The sequence below is a fragment of the Mus musculus genome, chromosome 6 (assembly GCF_000001635.26).
Source record: "Mus musculus strain C57BL/6J chromosome 6, GRCm38.p6 C57BL/6J".
In the NCBI taxonomy this organism is placed as follows: Eukaryota; Metazoa; Chordata; class Mammalia; order Rodentia; family Muridae; genus Mus; species Mus musculus.
Window position 1 is genome coordinate 78421594 of NC_000072.6, and position 24646 is coordinate 78446239.

Here is a 24646-nt window from a genome sequence, read left to right on the forward strand (position 1 = left end):
GCTGGAACTAAGAAATTAGCAGTGATTAAGAAGAGACCAGCATCACTAAGGTGAAATCTTCTGGGAATTGTTTTCTGGGAGCACAAAGAAGCTGTGTTCCAGAGATAGCCAAGGTTGTACCTCGTGCTGTAGCTGGATTTGGTAATGTGTAAGAGTCACCCAGGTGATATTTGTTTTGAAGGCATGAAGGTGTCATGAAGAACAGCTGAGGTTTGGCACTGGGAGAGGTCATGGAAGGCCATTGGAGAAGGTGTAGCTTCAGCTGTAGTTGATGGCCCAGGACTGAAGGGGTCATGCAAAGGATTTGAGGCTTTGCACCATGAAGAGAGCCTATGAGAGGCTATTGGTGAAGCCTAGTTGGAGTGAAATACCCCAGTGTATTGGAGATGTCAGTACCATGGGATGATCACCAAGAACCGCAGCCTTAGTAGAGTGGATCAACCTGAGCATAGAGTGCTATAGAGGGCAGAGATGGAGAAGAGACGTCAGCCCTTAGGAGGAGTCCAAAAGATCAAGTGGAACCCCAGACTCTGAAACAAGAAGCTGTGACACTGAAATTGCCTTGGAGACTCAAAGATGTTAAATATGCCAGAGCCATAGGATACATGCTGAGGAAAGCTGCTAACAGGAAGTGGAACCAGCCCAGGAGAAAGCAGTTTGTTGCAATCAACAAAAATGAAAAAGGAGTGGAGATCTGAAGACTGCTTTGACATCAGCCATGGAGATGCAAAGTTTGGACTTTGCCCAGCTGGTTTCCTATCGTTCTTTGGGGATTAAAGTTAAGTGATTGGATGAATCTCAGAAGAGACCTTGAACTTTGGATTTTTAACATTGTTGAGACTGCTATAGACCATGAGGACTTTAAAAGTTGGACTAAATGCATTATGCTATCTTTAAGTATGCCCCCCCCCATAGACTCATGTGTTTGAACAAGTCTATAGGGGCCAAGGAGTGGAATGTGATGGTTTGTATATCCTTAGACATGGGAGTGGCACCATCTGGAGGTATGGCCTTATTGGAATAGGTGTGTCACTGTGGGTGTGGGCTTAAGACCCTCACCCTAGTTGCCTGGAGGTCATCAGTCTTCTACTAGCAGCCTTTGGATGAAGACATAGAACTCTCAGCTCCTCTTGCACCATGCCTGCCTGGATGCTGCCATGCTCCCACCTTGATGATAATGGACTGAACTTCTGAACCTGTAAGCCAACCCCAATTAAATGTTGTTTTTATAAGACTTGCCTTGGTCGTGGTATCTGTTCACAGCAGCAAAACCCTAACTAAGACAGTCCTTGAGACCTCTGTGGGGTCTGGTTGTTTCATGTTCTTCTTCTTATGGAATTGCAAACCTCTTCAGCTACTTCCCATGCTTAATCCAATGGTTGACTGTGAGCATCCCCAGGTGTATTGGTCAGGCTTTTGCAGAGCCTCTCAGAAGATAGCTATATCAGGCTCCTGTCAGAAAGAATTTCTTGGCATTCATGATAGTGTCTGCGTTTGGTGACTGCATATGGGAGGGATCCCCAGGTGGATCAGTCTCTAGATGGCCTTTCCTTCAGTCTCTGCTCCACACTTTGTCTCATATAAATATATACATATAAATATATGTAAATATATTTAGACAGAAGCAGTTCTGGGTTTAAAATTTTGAGACAAGTGGGTGGACCCATCCCCTAACCGGGGCCCTTGCCTAAACTCTGGATATGGTCTCTACAGGTTATCCCTCCCCTTTGTTGAGCATTTCATCTAATTTCATTGCCTTGGGTCCTGGGAGCCTCTTGCTGGAATCTGGGACTTTCTGGTGGCTTCCTCCATTTCCCCATTTCCATTGCTATTTAGCTCACTTATTACTTTACTAAAAAACTTAGGATGAGATTTAGGTGACTTGCAAACTTTTGTGTAAACTTTGAGTAAAGATGTTGCTTTAAGGGCAATATGCTTAATGTTTCTATTTCAGCAATGTCATTTGAGAATTTTTTCCAAATTCTGTAGAGCAAAAGAAGCAGTTAATAGATTTAATAGATGTCCTAAAGAATGGCAGAAAAAAATTCATCATTCCAGTACTGAACAGTGAATTTATATCTAAAATATATAAACATCTAAAGAATTAAATCCCAGAAATGCCCAAAATTCAACAAATAAATAGACAAGTGAAAAACAGAGACATTTTTCCAAAGGACCAGGTACAGTGGCTAGTAGACACATTTAAAAATGTTCAACATCCCTAAGCTTTGGGGAAATGCAAAGCAAATTACATTAAGATGCCATCTCACTTCTGCCAGAATGGCTATCATTAAAAGAGCAATAGCTGTGCTGACACAACAGAATGACATTTGCAGAGCATAATACTAGATTGACAGAACTGAGATTGATTGCTATACACTATCGAATGCCTGTGTATTCATTAATTTCATTGCTATCATTTACAAAGCACATTGGTCTAAGAACAGGGAAATAGAGAACAATGCCTAGAAATTTATCTCATTCTATGTTCAAAGATAAAAGAGTTACCCATTCTTTCCTGGAGGCCTACTGTAGAAAACTCAGATGGCAAATTTCAGGAACTAGTGCCATTAAGGAAGGGAAATGTTGTCTTCATAGAATGCAACCTTCTAAGCAGTACTGCCTTTTATTTTAAAAAATTGTTCTAATTTTTGTTGTTTTTGCTGCTGTCCTTATGAATTTTAGTCATATTCAAACCATCTGATGATTATCTGGAATTACTCTATCCTTGGCAAATTCTATCGTTTATTATAGATATTTAATATGTCTCACACTAACCTCTACAGTTCATTTCGCATAAGGCTGAAGCTTCAGGACAAGTGTGGTAAAAGATGCTGATCCCTGAGAAAGAATGTTCTTAGAAGAAACAAAATAAGTATAACTATGATTAAAATCAGGATCAGGCTTTTTATTCTCTTCAGAATGAAGTATTTCAAATAGGACAGTCACTGTAGTTGCCCCCTCAAAACAACAATATAAGCAAGAATGAAATTATTTAATTTTCCGGAGCACGTGTAGAATATGACACCAATGTATTAAATGAAGTAAGTTAGAGATGGAGAAGCAGATATTATGTTCTCTGATATATGAAGGACCTACATTTTAGATGTGCACACTCACTCATGCAGGTGTGTGTGTGTGTGTGTAGAACACAATATAAAACACAAGTACTACTGTTTGAGAAGATGAAGGAAGCTAGTGGGATGTGGAGGAGAGGGTAATGGGGACTGACTACTGTCAAAATACATGATGCACTTTTACAAAAATGTTACTATAAAACTCATTGGTTTTCATATTATTTCTCAACATTTCTTCTAATTTAAACATTTTGAAATTTGCAATTTTCAATACATATATTACACAGTTGGAACAATTAACAAAAAGTAGAATTTTTGTTAGGAAAATGTGAATGGAAGATATTTCTTTTCTCTTCTCTTCTCTTCTCTTCTCTTCTCTTCTCTTCTCTTCTCTTCTTTTCTTTTCTTTGATCTGCATACTGTCTTGGGTACTTGTGCAAATGCTTCACAGCAACAGTAAGTTTCTTAGCTAAACACTGACTTTTGCATGTTCTGTTTCAAGTACATCATTTTAAAGGTTTCCAATGCCCAGAACTCTCTCCTGCCACCATTCAAAGATCAATTCTAGATAACTCTAAAATCTTACTTGACAAACACAAGCTCACTTTTGCTATATGCCAATCTTATTGCTTAAGAAATTTAAAAAAATGGAGGAAGATTCTCCCTGTTTTAGTCTTTGATTGAAAAGAAAAATATACCCAATGAAAAAGAATCAACACAGGATCAGGAAAACCGATGGCTTCACAGGAGACTGTCAGCCCCAGATGGATCAATAAGTGAAGAAGTTCAAAGAGTTGAGACTTAGCACTTTTGTCAGACAATAGGATAGGAGAGAACATGGCTATGTAATCTAAAGTTCACACTGTTTTCCTCACTGTCTCAAGCAGGTGTGCACCACATCATACTCTCCTGTAACTGCCTCTCTTGTCCCTGCCCGCACAGATGGCCCTGCTCTGGAATACATAAGGCTTTCCTCTGCTCCTTTCCTACTTAACCTTTTTAAGTTTCTGGAAGTACTCTGTTCCCACATGGGTTGTCCAGGGACGCGGGAACTGGGCACTTGTTTGCTTCTGGAGAATGATAAAAATTGATCTTTAACCTGGGAAATCTGCCAACTTATTTGTGTGAAAAGAACCACATCTGTGACTGTTCCCAGGGTGTATCAGAAAGGGGCTGTGACTACTGCCAGGTTTTGTGAGTCAGGGACCCATGCAGACTTTCTGACATTTCTTGCTCCTCCCATTTTTCACCCATCCTAGATTTTCTATTCAGCCCTGATGTATATAAAAGGCCTACCTTTTCCTTTCCTGACAAGACACCTTGGTCTCAGCCTGCAGGTAAGTACTTTTTATAGAAAGGCATGTGAAACATGTTAGTCTCCTTATATCTGAGGATCACAACAAGGGAATTTTTATATAGACGCTACTAGGAATGATGTCTCAGATGGGCCACAGGTGTCTTTGACATTCAGGGTCTATATGATTCACTGACAAGAAGTATTTAAGCATGTTGGGTTGTTAGGCAGCCATCCTGCACTGAGAATCGATGAGCAAAGGGGCCTTGTAAAGGATCAAGTGTGTTTACTGTAGAGTTTTCTTCTGTGTTTTTGAATAGAGATCGTTGAGTTGCATCCTAAGCAAAAGACTGTCTGCTGCTCAGCATGGCTAGGAACGCCTACTTCATCCTGCTCTCATGCCTGATCGTCCTGTCTCCAAGCCAAGGTGAGCACTTTTACCTAGATTATGTATTCAGAAATGATCACCCAAAGCTATCACCCTATCCCTATCAACATGATGCACTTGAAGAAAGGCAGAAGCAATGTAAGGCATGGCTTAATCTTTACTACTTCTCTAATTCCTTCTCTTCTGGGATTTTGAGGTGAAATTTGAAACTACCTCATATCTATGTCCAACGAAGTTTGATTTGATCATCTGTATAGCCTTAGATCTTATTAAAGGTTTAAGAGGGCTTGTGGGAATAATCAGGATAAGAAAGCAGGGGGATTCCTGTGTAGGGAACGGTGCCAGTTAGAAGTAATTAAATAAATTTCACAGTTCAACTCATTGTGAATTCTTGTCTTAAGGAATGAGAGATGAGAGAGCAAGGATGCATGGAATGGAGTAGGTAGCCATCCCAAGTCTATTCTGTATCCAAGGTCCTACAGAAAAACTCTACCAGTTGGCTCATCTTCTAGCCTTGTCCCAGTCCTGAGCATATCCTTTAACCATTTTTCCCCCCACAGGCCAGGAAGCTGAAGAAGACCTGCCATCTGCCAGGATCAGTTGCCCAGAAGGTTCCAATGCCTACAGCTCCTATTGTTACTACTTCACTGAAGACCGTTTAACTTGGGCTGATGCAGATGTGAGCAAGTAGGGGAATGTGTGGGAGGGATGCGTCTGAACTTAGCTGCCACTGAGCCTCTCTCATGCCTTCAGAAGTTTCTTTAGCTCACCATTGACACATCATTGGGGTTTTCTTCCCCACGTCTCTCTATTGTTTTATACCTTCCCAAACAGAGATCCTGGGAGTAAGTCATAGCCCTATCAGGATCATGCCCTCCTTGCCCTTTTCTGACTCTTTCCTTGGGAGGACAGAGTATATTCCTTAAAACTTCTTTCTCCATTGAGTAATCTTCTTCTCTTCCACTTACACAGCTTTTTTGCCAGAACATGAATTCAGGCTACCTGGTGTCAGTTCTCAGTCAGGCTGAGGGCAACTTTGTGGCCTCTCTGATTAAGGAGAGTGGCACTACAGACGCCAATGTCTGGACTGGACTCCATGATCCCAAAAGGGTGAGTATGTGGCCTCTTTCTCTCCTAAGACAGCAATATCTCTAAAGATCTTAGAACATATGGGGCCACTGCAGGTAGATGTGAAAATGGCCAAAAGGCTCAGCTCCTTAGCATTCCTTTCATTCATGAACAGTATAATTCTATTTTAAAGACACTAGGTGTGTGGGCCCTACTATTACCTGTCTGGGTAATCTCTGAGTTAGAGAGAAATGCTTTGCAAGTGAGGCAAGAGAAGAGAATCTATTATCTGTATACTAGTAGTCAATGGTGTGCCAAGTTATGAAATAAAAACTTCTTTTTGTGCCTCCAGAAAGAAAACTTAGGAACAACTTTTTGTAATGAGTATTTATAAATTCTGTACAGAAGATCTTACATTTTGTGGTACAGAAGAGGAAGAACTTGGACATTATTTAAAAGTGAAGCTTAAAGCAAAAGTCCATGATACCTCATGAAATTCAGAATGATGGTTTGGTTCACTCTTCAAACTTTTTGTTGTTGTTTTAGTTTTTGATTGTTTGGTTGGTTTTTTGGGGGTTTTTTTATTTTTATTTTTTTAATTTTTTACTGCTTGTTTTCAAGCATCCACATAAGACAGGTTCTTTCACTCCTTTCTAATTTGCAGATGCTTTTATCTTACCCCTTCTTTTGCAGAATCGTCGCTGGCACTGGAGCAGTGGGTCTCTGTTTCTCTACAAATCCTGGGCAACTGGGTCTCCTAACAGTTCCAATCGTGGCTACTGTGTATCTCTGACTTCAAACACAGGTGAGAGACAAAGACTACCCATGCTACTATTTTCCTTTGTTCAGGTCTTGGGATGGAGTAGGACTGGGTCTGGGGCAAGAGGCAGAGGAATTCTACATTTAAGAAATGGAAGACAGTCTCCTTCATTTCTTATCACGAGTCTTAAGGTTTGACTTTTCCCACTTGGTTTGTAGGATACAAGAAATGGAAGGATGACAACTGTGATGCCCAATACTCATTTGTCTGCAAGTTCAAAGGCTGAAGTCACCTGAAAAAAAATAGTCATATAAAGCAAAATTGAAATTACTATAGTGTCAGAAATTAAATTGGACCATCTATCAAAAGCAAATTAGATCCTGTCTTCCTGGAGAGACATTCTTGCTTCACTGTCCTATGGTACCTGTATCTCCATTATTTTCTGGAAATTTGCACAACTGAAATAAAAACACCTTTACAATGTTGCATATTTTGAATCAGTTATATACACCAATCACAAATTTTCCTCTGGGATAGAAGGGAGTCTAGAATTCTCAGGCTTTCTTTGATAAGGAGGTGTTTTTAACTCTGTTCAGATGCATGTTAGTTTATGAGCCTGTTGTCAATATAGTTGGATGAATGCATAAAATTTCTATCTAAAATCTATAAGTGTGAATGATGTTTATAAGAATTATTAGAGTTTGGAGCCTGAATGCCTGGTTTGTCTTGATATTCTGGAGGGATTTACACAGTAATATTGTAAGGGAACTTTTTTCCTTTGCTCCGTTAAGCAAGTTAAAGCCATAGTCAACATGTCAGGAGAATTCTTGGGTCTAGAAGAGTTAAGGAATCAGTCATAGAAAAGTTTGAGTCCTGGAAGCCTATAATTAATGCTAAATAACAATCTTTACATTACTGAATCAATGAATTTATAAAGAATGACCCAAATAAAATATACTGTCATACTTAATTGACTCTATAAATATATAAAATTCTGAAGTATTAAGGGTTAGGATTAAAAAAAAAAAAACAATACTTTTTCAGAGAATCAGCTGAATCCCAAACATTGATGACCATCACAGTACATTTAGATACAATTTGTCAAATCAATACAAAGGGAACAGATTCGGGTTATCAGCCTGAGTCATAGCAATGACTACAACACAAGAAAAACAAAAATACAAGCCTCACTTATATTACAGACAAATAGCTTGAAGACAAAATGATGGGAAATCTATAGTTCCTATATAACCATGAAAGCATCTACATAGCTCTAGTGGAATGGTGTCACATAATCAGACCCTTAGTTCTTCGGAAACTGAGGCAGGAGAATTGCAAGTTACAGGTCAGATTGTGTATATAAGCTCCAGGTCAGCCTGGCATAAGTAGTCAGTTCTTGCCTGAATAAAAGCAAACACCCAAAATATCCTAGACACAATAGTGTTTTAAATGTATCTTGAAAGTATTTCTACTTAGGTGTGTATGGTTTTATTTGGGGCTAGGAGTTGTGTGGCCATGTGTGTAGGTTCCACAAGAAGGTGGGGGCATCAGGTCCCCTGGAGCTGTAGTTCCAGGTGATTCTGAGTTGCCAGACATGGGTGCCAGGAATCAAATGTGAAACCTGCATGAGTAAATTACATGCTTTAAACTGCTCAGCCATTTCTCCAGACCTTTATCAGTTTCTAAGAGGATGGTTTGATTTTGATAAAATAGTTAATGCTTTGAAAGTTAAAATTATTAACCAGTATACATAAACATGGACACACAAAATAAATACATCACACATGGTAAAAATTGTAATATGTAGCTAATTCAGTAATCAAAGTTGCAGATTTCAATATACCATAACCTATAATGTTAAGAGAGCTATAAGGGTAATACACTTAAAAAACTATATTAGCTGTTCTCAACCTGTGAGGCTCAAGCATTCTGGGGATGGGTCAAGAGACATTTTTCACAGGGGAATCATATCAGATATACTGCATATAAGATTTACACCAAGACTCATAACAGTAGCAAAATTACAGCTATTAAGTGGCAATAAAGATAACTTTATCATTGGGGATCATCATAGCATGAAGAATGTTATTTAAAGGTCACTTCATTGGTAGGTTGAGAACCACTGCTCTTAATCATCTGCACAGCTAACAGAGCCATGTTTCCCTTCACCTAGCAGCAAGACACTATGTCTGAACTCTGGAAACATGAAATGCCATCATGAAAGCAATTTAGTTGATGGTTTAGTCCCTGGGAGTTCTGGGGTTCTGGTTGGTTGATATTGTTGTTCTTCCTATGGGGTTACGAACCCCTTCAACTCTTTCAGTCCTTTCTCTAACTCCTCTATTGGGGACCCCATGCTCAGTCCAATGGTTGGCTGCTAACATCTGCCTCTGTATTTGTAAGGCTCTAGAAGGGCCTCTCAGGAGTCAGGCATATAAGGTTCCTTTCAGCATGCACTTCTTGGCATCTACAATAGGGTCTGGATTTGGTAACCATATATGGGATGACTCTCCAGGTGGGACAGTCTCTGGGTGGCCTTTCCTTCAGTTTCTTCTCTACACTTTATCTCTACATTTGTTCCTATGTGTATTTTGTTATCATTCTAAGAAGGACCAAAGCACCTACACTTTGGTCTTCTTTCTTATTGAGCTTCATGTGGTCTGTGAATTTTATCCTGGTTATTTGGAACTTTTGGGCTAATATTCACTTATCAGTGAGTGCATACCATGTGTGTTGTTTTGAGACTGGGTTACTTCACTCAGGATTATATTTTCTAGTTCCATTTGCCTAAGAATTTCACGAATTCATTGTTTTTTAAAAGCTGAGTAGTAATCCATTGTGTAAATGTATCACATTTTCTGTATCCATTTCTCTGTTGAGGGACTTCTGGGTCCTTTCCAGGTCCTGGCTATTATAAATATGGCAGCTATGACCATAGTGGAGCATGTGCCCTTATTACATGTTGGAACATTCTCTGGGTATATGCCCAGGAGTAGTATTGCTGAATCTTCTGGTAGTACTATGTCCAATTTTCTGAGGAACTGACAAACTGATTTCCAGAGTAATTGTACCAGCTTGCAATCCCACCAAAAATGGAGGAGTGTTTACCTTTCTCCACATCCTCACCAGCATCTGCTGTCATCTAAGTTTTTCATCTTAGCCATTTTAAATGGTGTGAAGTGGAATCTCAAGGTTTTGATTTGCATTTCCCTAATGACTAAGGATGTTGAACACAACAAAGGAGTACTCATGGCTCCAACTGCACATGTAGTAGAGGATGGCCTTGTTATGTATCAACGTGAGGAGAGGTCTTTGATCATAGGAACGCTCAATAGATGTCCCAGTGTAGGGAAATCGAGGGTGGGGAGGTGTAAGTGGGTGCGTTGGTGGAGGAATACCCTAATAGAAGCAGGTGGAGGGAGGATGTGATAGTGTCTTTCAAGGAGTGAGGGAAACTGGGAAAGTGGATAACATTTGAAATGTAAATAAAAAGAGATCTAAATTTAAAAGAAAGAAAGAAAGAAAGAAAGAAAGAAAGACAGAAAGAAAGAAAGAAGAAAGAGAGAGACACAGAGAGAGAGACAGAGAGAGAAAAAGAAAGAAAGAGAGAGAGAAAGAGAGAGAGGAAGGAAGGAAGGAAGGAAGGAAGGAAGGAAGGAAGAAAGAAAGAAAGAAAGAAAGAAAGAAAGAAAGAAAGAAAGAAAGAAGGAGAGAAAGAGAGAAAAAGAAAGAAAGAGCAATTTAGTGGAAGAAGAGGCATGTTCTAAGATAACATGGATTTGGCAAGTGTGAACATGAGCTTCTGGGCTTTCTATCTATCACATAGTGAGGGCAGGTCTCACTGGGCCTTCCCACTTACTGTTTATCTATCTATCGGCAACTAAGAGCATCTGGGAGAGGAGGAGTGTATCATTGAGCTGGATACCCAATGAAGGATTCACCAGGCTTAGTTTAGTTTCTAACAAGGAACCACACAATGAAGCTTGTTAAATTCTGTGGGTCACTAAGCAAAATAAAAACTACTAAACATGGGATAGATATTTGTAAAGAAGATATGGAGGTAAGAAAGGGTAATAATTAAAAGATGATATGGAAAAATCATCAGAGAGGGGATAAAATATTAAAAGAGACAAAAGTCCTGGATGCCTGCTGCTGGACAAGGTTTTACAGATGTGTCAGGAAAGCTGCACCTATTTCCAACCACATGGTTGCCTATACAAGAACTGCATGATGATACCACTAGTTGACATGCCAACATGGAGGGGGAAATTTTCAAAAGGTCCCAATGTTAGATAGCCATGTACAGACAACCTGTGGTTGCTGAGGGGGAACCAATTTTCCTCAGAGACCAGTCTCAAGTGGCCTACCTTAATCACATATACATATGAAAGGGATAAATAGATGTAACCACGGAATATGTAATAATATTTAAAGAAAAGGAAATCATGACTTTGAGAGACTCACTGCAGGAAAATGTCGGACTAGTGAGAAGGAAGGAGGGATGGGAATGATGTAAATACAGTAAGTACAAATGAAATCCCTTCCAAATCATCATCCTCCCAGCCCCACCCTCACAAAGTCCTCACACCATTACTTACTTCCTCTTTCATCAGAGAATGGGAAGACGCCCATGGCTACCAACAAGTACATGGCACATCAAGTTCCAGCAAGACCAAGTGCATCCTCTCCCACTGAGGCCAGACAAGGCAACCCAGCTAGAACAAGGAATCCAAAGACAAACAACAGAGGCAGAGACAGCTCCTGGTCCAATTGTTAGGGGACCCACAAGAAGACCAAACTGCACATCTGCTATAAATATGTAGAGGGCCAAAACCCAACCAGCATTCTCTTTGGTTGGTAGTTTAGTCTCTGTGAGCCTATCCCCAAGGCCCTGAGCCCAGGATAGTTGACATTGTAGGTTGTCTTGTGCAGTCCTTGACCCCTCTAGCTCTCTCAATCCTCCCTCCTAGTCTTCCACAAGACTTCATGAGCTCCACCTAATGTTTAGCTGTGCATCTATGCATCTGTTCCCATCTAATGATGGATGGAGTCTCTCAGAAGACAGTTATGATAGGCTCCTGTCTGCATGCATAACAGAGTACCATTAATAATGTCAGGAGTTGCCTTTCTCCAATGAGATGCTTCACAAGTTGGGCCAGTCATTGGTTGGCCATTCCCTCAAACTCTGCTCAGTTTTTATCCCTGAATATCTTATAGGCAGGACAAATTTTGGAGCTAAGTTTTTGTGAGTGGGTTGGAGTCATTCTCCCTTCATTCTAAATCCCAACAGGTTACAGGAGGTAGCCACTTCAGTCTCCATATGCCCAGCTCCTAGGAATCTTAACTAGGAACACCCACATAGGTCTCCAGCTTGTCCCAGAGATGTCCCACCATCAATTTCCTTTCTATTTTATTTCCCGTTCAAAATGAAATTTAAGCATCTTCCCTTTTTCCCTTCTTGTTACTTAGATTCTTTGGGGCTGTGGACTGTAACATTGTTTGTGGCTATTATGAATAAAACTGCTATGAACATCATTGAGCAAGTGTCCTTGCGGAATGGTGGAACATCTTTTGGGTATATCTGGATCTTGATGTAGAACTATTCCTAATTTTCTGAGAAAACGTCAAATTAACTTCTTAAGTATTTGTACAAGATTGTACTTCCAGCACTATTGCAGGAATGTTTCCCTTGCTCTATATCCTTGTCAGCATGTGTTTTTGATCTTAGTTTAATCTGATGGGAAAAAACCACATTCTCAGAGTTGTTTTGATCAGCATTTCCCTGACTACAAAAAGATTGAACATTTCTTTAATTGTTTCTCAGCCATAAGAGATTCCTCTGTTGAGAATATTTTGTTTAGCTCTGTACCCCATTTTTTGATTGTGTTATTTTGTTTGTTGGTGTGTAATTTCTTGAGTTCTTTATATATTTTGGATATTAGTTATCTGGTTGATAGAGAGTTGTTGGAGAACTTTCCCTAATCTGTAGGCTGCTATTTTATCCTTTAGATGGTGTCATTGCCCATTAGTACTGCTTTAAATAATGGATGGAGATTTCTCCCAAGTTTCTCTTATTGTAAAGGATCATTTAATCTATCCTGGGATTTTTGCTTTTCCTTATGAAGGTGAAAATTGCTGTCTTGATGTTTGCAAAGAATTGTTTTGGAATTTTGATGGGAATTGAATTGAATCTGTAGATTGCTTTTGGAATGAGGGCCATTTTTACAAGGATAGTTTTACTGATCCATGAGCATAGAAGACATTTCTATCTTCAATTTCTTTCGTCAGAGACTTGAAATTCTTGTATGACAGGTCTTTCACTTGTTTGGTTGGGGTTGCATCATGATATCTTATATTATTTGTGGCTATGTGAAGAGTATTGTTTGCCTAATTTCTTTTTATCCTGATTGTCATTTGTATAAAGGAAGGTTACTGTTTTTTTTTTAAGTTAAATTTGTATTTAGCTACTTAGCTGAATGTGTTTATCAGCTATAGGTATTCTCTGGTGGAAATTTTGAGCTCACTTATGTATGGCATCATATCATCTGCAATTGGTGATACTTTTTTGTCTTCCTTTCCAAGTTGCATCCTCTTGATATGCTTTAGTTGTCTTATTGCTCTACCAAGAACTCAAATACCATAATGAATAGATATGGAGAGAATGGGCAGCCTTGTCTTGCCTCTTATTTTAGTGGAATTGTTTTAAGTTTGTTTGTTTGTTTGTTCTTTCCATTCAATTTGATGTTGTCTATTGGCTTGTTTTATAATGCCTTTACTGTGTTTAGGTATATACCTTGTAGCCTTGATCATTCCAAGGATTTTAAAATGAAGGGTTGTTGAATTTTGTCAAAAGATTTTTCAGAATCTAATGAGATTTAATGATTTTTTTTCGCCTAGTTTGTTCATATGGTGGATTACATTGATGGATTTTCATTTATTTTTTTTTATTACGTATTTTTCTCAATTACATTTCCAATGCTATCCCAAAAGTCCTGCATATCCCCCCCCCCCGCCACTTCCCTACCCACCCATTCCCATTTTTTTGGCCCTGGCATTCCCTGTACTGGGGCATATAAAGTTTGTGTGTCCCATGGCCTCTCTTTCCAGTGATGGCTGACTAGGCCATCTTTTGATACATATGCATCTAGAGTCAAGAGCTCCGGGGTACTGGTTAGTTTATAATGTTGTTCCACCTATAGGGTTGCAGATCCCTTTAGCTCCTTGGGTACTTTCTCTAGCTCCTCCATTGGGAGCCCTGTGATCCATCCATTAGCTGACTGTGAGCATCCACTTCTGTGTTTGCTAGGCCCCGGCATAGTCTCACAAGAGACAGCTACATCTGGGTCCTTTCGATAAAATCTTGCTAGTGTATGCAATGGTGTCAGCGTTTGGATGCTGATTATGGGGTGGATCCCTGGATATGGCAGTCTCTAGATGGTCCATCCTTTCGTCACACCTCGAAACTTTGTCTCTGTAACTCCTTCCAGGGGTGTTTTGTTCTCAATTCTAAGGAGGGGCATAGTGTCCACACTTCAGTCTTCATTCTTTTTTTTTTTCTTTCCATTTTTTATTAGGTATTTAGCTCATTTACATTTCCAATGCTATACCAAAAGTCCCCCATACCCACCCACCCCCACTCCCCTACCCGCCCACTCCCCCTTTTTGGCCCTGGCGTTCCTCTGTTCTGGGGCATATAAAGTTTGTGTGTCCAATGGGCCTCTCTTTCCAGTGATGGCCGACTAGGCCATCTTTTGATACATATGCAGCTAGAGTCAAGAGCTCCGGGGTACTGGTTAGTTCATAATGTTGATCCACCTATAGGGTCACAGATCCCTTTAGCTCCTTGGGTACTTTCTCTAGCTCCTCCATTGGGAGCCCTGTGATCCATCCATTACCTGACTGTGGGCATCCACTTCTGTGTTTGCTAGGCCCCGGCATAGTCTCACAAGAGACAGCTACATCTGGGTCCTTTCGATAAAATCTTGCTAGTGTATGCAATGGTGACAGCGTTTGGATGCTGATTATGGGGTGGATCCCTGGATAAGGCAGTCTCTACATGGTCCATGCTTTCATCTCAGCTCCAAACTTTGTCTCTGTAACTCCTTCCAAGGGTGTTTTGTTCCCACTTCTAAGGAGGGGCATAGTGTCCACACTTCAGTCTTCATTTTTCTTGAGTTTCATGTGTTTAGGAAATTGTATCTTATATCTTGGGTATCCTAGGTTTTGGGCTAATATCCACTTATCAGTGAGTACACTATACCAGTACCATGCAGTTTTTATCACAATTGCTCTGTAGCAAAGTTTTAGGTCAGGCATGGTGATTCCACCAGAGGTTCTTTTATCCTTGAGAAGAGTTTTTGCTATCCTAGGTTTTTTGTTATTCCAGATGAATTTGCAGATTGCTCTTTCTAATTTGTTGAAGAATTGAGTTGGAATTTTGATGGGGATTGCATTGAATCTGTAGATTGCTTTTGGCAAGATAGCCATTTTTACAATGTTGATCCTGCCAATCCATGGGCATGAGAGATCATTCCATCTTCTGAGATCTTTTTAAATTTCTTTCTTCAGAGACTTGAAGTCTTTATCATACAGATCTTTCACTTCCTTAGTTAGAGTCACACCAAGATATTTTATATTATTTGTGACTATTGAGAAGGGTGTTGTTTCCCTAATTTTTTTCTCAGCCCATTTATTCTTTGTGTAGAGAAAGGCCATTGACTTGTTTGAGTTAATCTTATATCCAGCTAATTCACCGAAGCTGTTTATCAGGTTTAGGAGTTCTCTGGTGGAATTTTTAGGGTCACTTATATATACTATCATATTATCTGCAAAAAGTTATATTTTGACTTCATCTTTTCCAATTTGTATCCCAATGATCTACTTTTGTTGTCGAATTGCTCTGGCTAGGACTTCAAGTACAATGTTGAATAGGTATGGGGAGAGTGGACAGCCTTGTCTAGTCCCTGAATTTAGTGGGTTTGCTTCAAGCTTCTCACCATTTGCTTTGATGTTGGCTACTGGTTTGCTGTAGATTGCTTTTATCATGTTTAGGTATGGGCCTTGAATTCCTGATCTTTCCAACACTTTTATCATGAATGGGTGTTGGATCTTGTCCAATGCTTTTTCTTCATCTAACAAGATGATCATGTGGTTTTTGCCTTGAGTTTGTTCATATAATGGATTACGTTGATGGATTTCCGTATATTAAACCATCCTTGCATCCCTGGAATAAAACCTACTTGGTCAGGATGGATGATTGCTTTAATGTGTTCTTGGATTTGGTTAGTGAGTATTTTATTGAGTATTTTTGCATCGATATTCATAAGGGAAATTGGTCTGAAGTTCTCTATCTTTGTTGGATCTTTCTGTAGTCTAGGTATCAGAGTAATTGTGGCTTCATAGAATGAGGTGGGTAGAGTTCCTTCTACTTCTATTTTATGGAATAGTTTGTGCAGAACTGTATTTAGATCTTCTTGAAGGTCTGGTAGAACTCTGCACAAAACCCATCTGGTCCTGAGCTTTTTTTTTTTTTTGGCTGGGAGACTATTAATAACTGCTTCTATTTCTTTATGGGATATGGGACTGTTTTGATCATTAAATTGATCCTGATGTTACTTTGGTACCTGGTATCTGTCTAGAAATTTGTCCATTTCGTCCAGGTTTTCCAGTTTTGTTGAGTATAGCCTTTTGTAGAAGGATATGATGGTGTTTTGGATTTCTTCAGAATCTGTTGTTATGTCTCCCTTTTCATTTCTGATTTTGTTAATTAGGATGTTGTCCCTGTGCCCTCTTGTGAGTCTAGCTAAGGGTTTATCTATCTTGTTGATTTTCTCAAAGAACCAACTCCTCGTTTGGTTAATTTTTTGAATAGTTCTTCTTGCTTCCAATTGGTTGATTTCATCCCTGAGTTTGATTATTTCCTGCTGTCTACTCCTCTTGGGTGAATTTTCTTCCTTTTTTTCTAGAGCTTTTAGATGCGTTGTCAAGCTGCTAGTGTGTGCTCTCTCCAGTTTCTTTTTGGAGGCACTCAGGGCTATGAGTTTCCCTCTTAGAAATGCTTTCATTGTGTCCCATAGGTTTGGGTATGTTGTGGCTTCATTTTCATTAAACTCTAAAAAGTCTTTAATTTCTTTCTTTATTCCTTCCTTGACCAAGTTATCATTGAGAAGAGTGCTATTCAGTTTCAACTTGAATGTTGGCTTTCCATCATTTATGTTGTTATTTAAGATCAGCCTTAGGCCATGGTGGTCTGATAGGATGCATGGGACAATTTCATTATTTTTCTATCTGTTGAGGCCTGTTCTGTGACCAATTATATGGTCAATTGTGGAGAAGGTCCCGTGAGGTGCTGAGAAGAAGGTATATCCTTTTGTTTTATGATAAAATGTTTTGTAGATATTTGTTAAGTCCATTTGTTTCATAACTTCGGTTAGTTTTACTGTGTCCCTGTTTAGTTTCTGTTTCCATGGCCTGTCCATTGATGAAAGTGGTGTGTTGAAGTCTCCCACTATTATTGTGTGAGGTGCAATGTGTGCTTTGAGCTTTACTAAAGTGTCTTTAATGAATGTGGCTGCCCTTGCATTTGGAGCATAGATATTCAGAATTGAGAGTTCCTCTTGGAGGATTTTAACTTTGATGAGTATGAAGTGTCCCTCCTTGTCTTTTTTGATAACTTTGGGTTGGAAGTCGATTTTATTCGACATCAGAATGGCTACTCCACCTTTTTTCTTCAGACCATTTGCTTGGAAAATTGTTTTTCAGCCTTTCACTCTGAGATAGTGTCTGTCTTTTTCCCTGAGATAAGTTTCCTGTAAGTAGCAGAATGTTGGATCCTCTTTGTGTAGCCAGTCTGTTAGTCTATGTCTTTTTATTGGGGAATTGAATTCATTGATATTGAGAGATATTAAGAAAAAGTAATTGTTGCTTCCTTTTATTTTTGTTGTTAGATTTGGCATTCTTATCTTTTGGCAGTCTTCTTTTTGGTTTGTTGAGGGATTACTTTCTTGCTTTTTCTAGGGATTGATTTCCGTCCTTGTATCTTTTTTTTTTTTTTTTCTGTAATTATTCTTTGAAGGGCTGTATTCGTGGAAAGATAATGTGTGAATTTGATTTTTTCGTGGAATACTTTGGTTTCTCCATCTATGGTAATTGAGAGTTTGGCTGGGTATAGTAGCCTGGGCTGGCATTTGTGTTCTCTTAGTGTCTGTATAACATCTGTCCTGGTTCTTCTGGCTTTCATAGTCTCTGGTGAAAAGTCTGGTGTAATTCTGATAGGCCTGCCTTCATATGTTACTTGACCTTTCTCCCTTACTGATTTTAATATTCTATCTTTGTTTAGTGCATTTGGTGTTCTGATTATTATGTGTCGGGAGGAATTTCTTTTCTGGTCCAGTCTATTTGGTGTTATGTAGGCTTCTTGTATGATCATGGGCATCTCTTTCTTTAGGTTTGGGAAGTTTTCTTCTATAATTTTGTTGAAGATATTTGCTGGCCTTTTAAGGTGAAAATCTTCATTCTCATCAACTCCTACTATCTGTAGGTTTGGACTTCTCATTGTGTCCTGTATTTCCTGGATGTTTTGAGTTAGGATCCTTTTGCATTTTGTATTTTGTTTAATTGTTGTGCCTATGTTCTCTATGGAATCTTCTGCACCTGAGATTCTCTCTTCCATCTCTTGTATTCTGTTGCTGATGCACGCATCTATGGTTCCAGATTTCTTTCCTAGGTTTTCTATCTCCAGCGTTGCCTCACTTTGGGTTTTCTTTTTTGTGTCTACTTCCCATTTTAGGTCTAGTATGGTTTTGTTCATTTCCATCACCTGTTTGGATATGTTCTCCTGTTTTTCTTTAAGGACTTCTACTTGTTTGGTTGTGTTTTCCTGTTTTTCTTTAAGGACTTGTAACTCTTTAGCAGTGCTCGCATGTATTTCTTTAAGTGAGTTATTAAATTCCTTCTTGATGTCCTCTATCATCATCATGAGATATGTTTTTAAATCTGGGTCTAGATTTTTGGTTGTGTTGGGGTGCCCAGGACTAGGTGGATTGGGCATGCTGCGTTCTGATGATGGTGAGTGGTCTTGATTTCTGTTATTAGGATTCTTATGTTTGCCTTTCACCATCTGGCAATCTCTGAAGCTAGCTGTTTTAGTTGTCTCTGGTTGGATTTGTTCCTCGGGTGACTCTGTTAGCCTCTATCAGCAGACCTGGGAGGCTAGCTCTCTCCTTAGTTTCAGTGGTCAGAGTGTTCTCTGCAGGCAAGCTCTCTTCTTGCAAGGAAGGTGCCCAGATATCTGGTGTTTGAACCTGCCTCTTGGCAGAAGTTGTGTTCCACTCACCAGAGGTCTTAGGATCCCGTGGGGAATCTTGTGTGGGTCCTTGTGGGTGTCCGGAAACTTCGCTGGCAAGGCACCCTCGTGCTCGAGTGGCGGATTTTCATTTATTTAACCATCCCCATATTCTTGTAAGGACTGCTACTTGATCATGGTTGATAATATTTTTGATGTATTCTTGGATTCAGTTTGCAAATATTTTTATTTATTTTTTTATTACGTATTTTCCTCAATTACATTTCCAATGCTATCCCAAAAACTCCCCCATACCCCCCCCCACTCCCCTATCCACCCATTTCCACTTTTTGGCCCTGGTGTTCCCCTGTACTGGGGCATATAAAGTTTGTGTGTCCAATGGGCCTCTCTTTCCAATGATGGCCTACTAGGCCATCTTTTAATACATATGCAGCTAGAGTCAAGAGCTCCAGGGTACTGGTTATTTTATAATGTTGTTGCACCTACAGGGTTGCAGATCTCTTTAGCTCCTTTGATACTTTCTCTAACTCCTCCATTGGGGGCCCTGTGATCCATCCAATAGCTGACTGTGAGCATCCACTTATGTGTTTGCTAGGCCCCGGCCTAGTCTCAAAAGAGACAGCTATATCAGGGTCCTTTCAGCAAATGCTTGCTAGTGTATGCAATGGTGTCATCGTTTGGAGGCTAATTATGGGATGGATCCCTGGATATGGCAGTCTCTAGATGGTCCATCCTTTTGTCTTAGCTCCAAACTTTGTCTCTGTAACTCCTTCCATGGGTGATTGTTTCCAATTCTAAGAAGGGGCAAAGACTTTGGTCTTCGTTCTTCTTCAGTTTCATGTGTTTTACAAATTGTCTCTTATATCTCGGGTATATGTACTCACTGATAAGTGGATATTAGCCCAGAAACTTAGTATACCTGAGATATAAGAGACAATTTGTAAAAACATGAAATATTTTATTGACTTTTCTCACCTCACTGTTCATAAGAGAGATCAGTTTGAAGTTCTTTTGTATGGTGTTCTTTGAACAATTTAAGCCGTAGTAAAGTTTCTTTTAGGAATGTGCATGCCTTTGCATTTGAAGCATAGATGTTCAGAAATGACATACCATCTTGGTGTAATTTTTCTTTTATGAGTAGGAAGTATCCTTCCCCATCTACTTTTATGACTTTTGGTTGAAAGTCTATTTTATTAGATGTTAGAATGGCTATTCCAGGCTTCTTCTTGGCTCCGTTTACTTGTAAAATGTTTTTTCTGCACTTTACTTTACTATGGGTTATGTCTATCTTTGTTTCTGAGGTGTGTTTCTTGTATGCAGAAGAATGATAGATCCTATTTTCACATCCATTATGTTAACCTGTGTCTTATTATTGGAGAATTGTGACCATTGATATTGTGAGTTACTAATGACCAATGATTTAAATCCTGTTGTTTTAAATCCTGTTGGTAATGCTAGTGTGTGTGTATGTGTGTGTGTGTGTGTGTGTGTGTTCTTTCTGTCTTTTGGTTTTGTTTATGTGTAATTATTTATTTTCTGAGTTTTCTTGGATGGAGCTAGCATCTATGATTTGAAGTTTTCATTATAGTATCTTCTGTAGGTCTAGATTTATGGTTATATATTGTTTCAATTTGGATTTGTCTTGAAATATCTTGTTTTTTCCATCTACAATGACTAGAAATTTTGCTGGGTATACAAGTCTCAGCTGATATCTGTGATCTTTTTTAGTCTGCAAGATATCTGTCCAAGCACTTCTTGCTTTTACAATCTCTGTTGAGAAATCAGGTGTAATTCTAATATTTCTTCTATTTGGGCTTTTTCCCTTGCAGATTTTAAGACTCTTTCTTGTTCTGTAGATTTAGTGCACTGATTAGTATGTGATGGAAAAATTTTCTTTTCTGGTCTAATCTATTTACTATTCTGTAATAGGAAATTTTCTTCTATGATTTTGTTGAAAATATTTTCTGGCCTCCCTGTTTGTCTGGGCCAGTGCTCTGAGCAGACCTTGGGCACAAAATCGGCAGTCAGCCCCACAACACCCAGAGGCAGCTCCACTCCCAGGTGCTCCAACATCGCCCAAGATCAGAGGATCAGAGGTGAGAAGGACACAACATCTGTCCCCAAATCGGGAGGAACTGGGACCAGCAGGACCAAGGCACACAGAGACACCACCAGACCAGTGGCACAGGTTCCTTCCATTCTCTAGGCTGGTACCCTGAGCAGACCTTGTGTGCAAACTCCTCAGCCCCCAGAGGCAGCTCCACTCCCAGGTGCTCTAACACACCCAGGATCACAGAATCACAGGATCCCAGGAGCTTGGTTACACTAGGGTCGCAGGGTCCTAAATGCAGCTTGACTCCCAGGAGCTTGGACACACCCAGGACCTCAGGATCCAAGAATCCCAGAATCACAGGATCCCAGAGACAGCTTGACTCTGAGGAATTCTGACATAACCAGGATCACAGGAAGAACAGGTTCCAGTCAGACACAGCCAGGGCAGGTAGCACTAGAGATAGCCAGATGGCGGGAGGCAAGCATAAGAACCTTTGGGGTAGCATTGGAAATGTAAGTGAAGAAAATACCTAATTAAAAAAAAAAGGCAACAGAAACCAAGATTACTTGGCATCATCAGAACCCATTCCTCCAACATAGCAATTCCTGGATACCCGAAAACACACTGGAAAAAGCAAGATTCAGATATAAACTCACTTCTCATGATGATGATAATAGAGGACATTAAAAAGGACATAAATAACTCCCTTAAAGAAATACAGGAGAACACAGGTAAACAGCTAGAAGCCCTTGAAGAGGAAACACAAAAATCCCTTAAGGAGTTACAGGAAAACACAACCAAACATTGAAGGAAAGGAAAAAACCATCCAGGATCTAAAAATGGAAGTAGAAACAATAGAGAAATCACAAAGGACTACAACCAGGGAGTTAGAAAACCTAGGAAAGAGATCAGGAGTCATAGATGCAAGAATCTTCAAGAAAATACAAGAGGTAGAAGAGAAAAATCTCAGGTGCATAAGATACCGTAGAAAACATTGACACAGCCGTCAAAGAAAATACAAAGCTCAAAAAGCTCCTTACACAAAAATGCACAACATCCAGGACACAATGAGAAGACCAAACTTAAGGATAATAGGTATAGAAGAGAGTGAAGGTTCCCAACTTAAAGGGCCAATAAATATCTTCAACAAAATTATAGAAGAAAACTTTCCTAACCTAAAGAAAGAGATGCCCATGAACATACAAGAATCCTACAGAACTCTAAATAAACTGGACCAGAAAAGAAATTCTTCTGGTCACATAATAATCAAAACACGAAATGGAGAAAACAAAGAAAGAATATTAAAAGTAATAAGGGAAAAAGATCAAGTAACATATAAAGTCAGACCTATCAGAATTATACCAGACTTCTCACCAGAGACTATGAAAGCTAGAAGAACCTGGACAGATGTCATACAGATCATAAGAGAACACAAATGCCAGCCCAGGCTACTATACCCAGCAAAACTCTCTATCACCATAGATGGAGAAAACAAGATATTCCATGACAAAACCAAATTTACACAATATACTTTCCACAAATCTAGCCCTACAAAGGATAATAGATGGAAAATACCAACACAAGGAGTGAAACGACACCCTAGAAGAAGCAAGAAAGTAACATTTCAACAAACCCATACAAACATAATTCCCCTTCAAACAAGAAAATTAACAGGAATTAACAATCACTTTTCCATAATATCTCTTAATACAAAAATACTTAATACTGCCAACATATCTTAACTGATTGAAATTCAAAAATATGAGGAATTAGAAATTTGTCAGCTGTCATCCAGTGGTCTCTCTATTTTGGTAATAGGAGAAATAGGTCCAACATAGTACAACCCATATACACTTTCTGCTTGTTTGTAAGTGACAGGGTCTTGCTGTGTGCCACATAGTGGTCTTGAAATGATGTTTCTTCTATCTTAGCCTCTCTATTAGTAGGCTTGTTTATTTGATGTTTTTACACTATACTATGGTTTTCAGAACAGCTTACACATTTCAAAATTATTTTGTACAGCCAAAAAAAAAAAAAAAGTTAGACAATGAATTTGGGAGGTGGCTTGTAAGAGAACAGCAAAGAGTGAGACTGCAGGCTTTTATAATTATTGTATCAACTTTGAAGAAAAGGACTTTATAAGTTACTCTTATTCTGAGATGAGTGCTTTTCAAAATCATCACAGCCAATGCATTAGAATCTTACCCTCACCTGTCTGTGCCACCCACCAAGCAGAACCATTCTTCATTGAAACAATTAATGAATGACTTCATTGGATAGAGCATTTTTTGTTTGTTTGTTTTGCTGTTTTTGTTTTTGTTTGTTTGGTTGGTTTTGGTTTTTTTTTTGAGACAGGGTTTCTCTGCGTAGCCCTGGCTGTCCTGGAACTCACTTTGTAGACCAGGCTGGCCTCAAACTCAAAAATCTGCCTGCCTTTGCATCCCAAGTGCTGGGATTAAAGGCATGAGCCACCACTACCCGGGAGGATAGACCACTATTAAAAAAATGAATTTATGAAATTCCTAGGCAAATGGATGGACCTGGAGGGTATCATCCTGAGTGAAGTAACCCAATCACAAAGGAACTCGCACAATATGTACTCACTGATAAGTGGATATTAGCCCAGAAACTTAGGATACCCAAGATATAAGATACAACTTGCCAAACGCATGAAATTCAGGAAGAACGAAGACCAAAGTGTGGACACTTTACCCTTTCTTAGAAATGGGAACAAAACACCCATAGAAGGAGTTACAGAGACAAAATTTGGAGCTGTGACGAAAGGATGGACCATCTAGTGATTGCCATATGCAGGGATCCATCCCATAATCAGCTTCCAAATGCTGACACCATTGCATACACTAGCAAGATTTTGCTGAAAGGACCCAGATATAGCTCTCTCTTGTGAGACTATGCCGAGGCCTAGCAAACACAGAAGTGGATGATCACAGTCAGCTATTGGATGGGTCACATGGCCCCTTATGGAGGAGCTAGAGAAATTACCCAAGGAGCTAAAGGGAACTGCAACCCTATAGGTGGAACAACAATATGAACTAACCAGTACCTGGGAGCTCTTGTCTTTAGCTGCATATGTATCAAAAGATGGCCTAGTCGGACATCACAGCAAAGAGAGGCCCATTGGACTTGCAAACTTTATATGCCCCAGTACAGGGGAACGCCAGGGCCAAAAATGGGGAGTGGGTGGGTAGGGGATTGGGGGGGTGGGTATGGGGGACCTTTGGGGATAGCATTGAAAATGTAAACGAGGAAAATACCTAATAAAAAAATACACATACCATTTCTTAAATGAATGTAACCTGTTCCCTGCTGGCTGAAAATGATGACAGTCACTCAAGTCAAATAGATTTGACTATAGCAGGAAATCTGTATCCAAAAATCATGCCTACAATTCATTCCTTGGCGCAGCAGAACTGTCAACTCTTAGCTTATCTACTAGGGAGGTAAAATCTTCTGGTGATGAACTCCAAAGTCCAAAAATTGTTCTTATTTTGTGTTTTACCACAGTAAGAGCCAAGATTTTAAGCTCTACTAAAACCAAAACACATAAACAAAAGACTTTATCTATTTGTGTTCATTATAAAACTAATAGTGATATATTATTTTAAATATCATACAATTAATATATCTGGAGTGATTTAAAATTTATATTGAGAAAAACGTTATATATTTTCAATATTGCTG

At 39.4% G+C, this 24646-nt stretch overlaps 1 protein-coding gene across 1 annotated transcript; it reads left to right on the forward strand.

The window, feature by feature from the left end:
- Nucleotides 1-4389: 4389 nt before the first annotated feature.
- Nucleotides 4390-7075, forward strand: Reg1 (regenerating islet-derived 1). Its single transcript, NM_009042.2, has 6 exons — nt 4390-4414; nt 4692-4798; nt 5320-5438; nt 5732-5869; nt 6521-6632; nt 6806-7075. Exons 2-6 carry the CDS (start codon nt 4738-4740, stop codon nt 6871-6873), a joined length of 498 nt encoding a protein of 165 aa, NP_033068.1. The 5' UTR covers nt 4390-4414; nt 4692-4737; the 3' UTR covers nt 6874-7075.
- Nucleotides 7076-24646: the final 17571 nt, after the last annotated feature.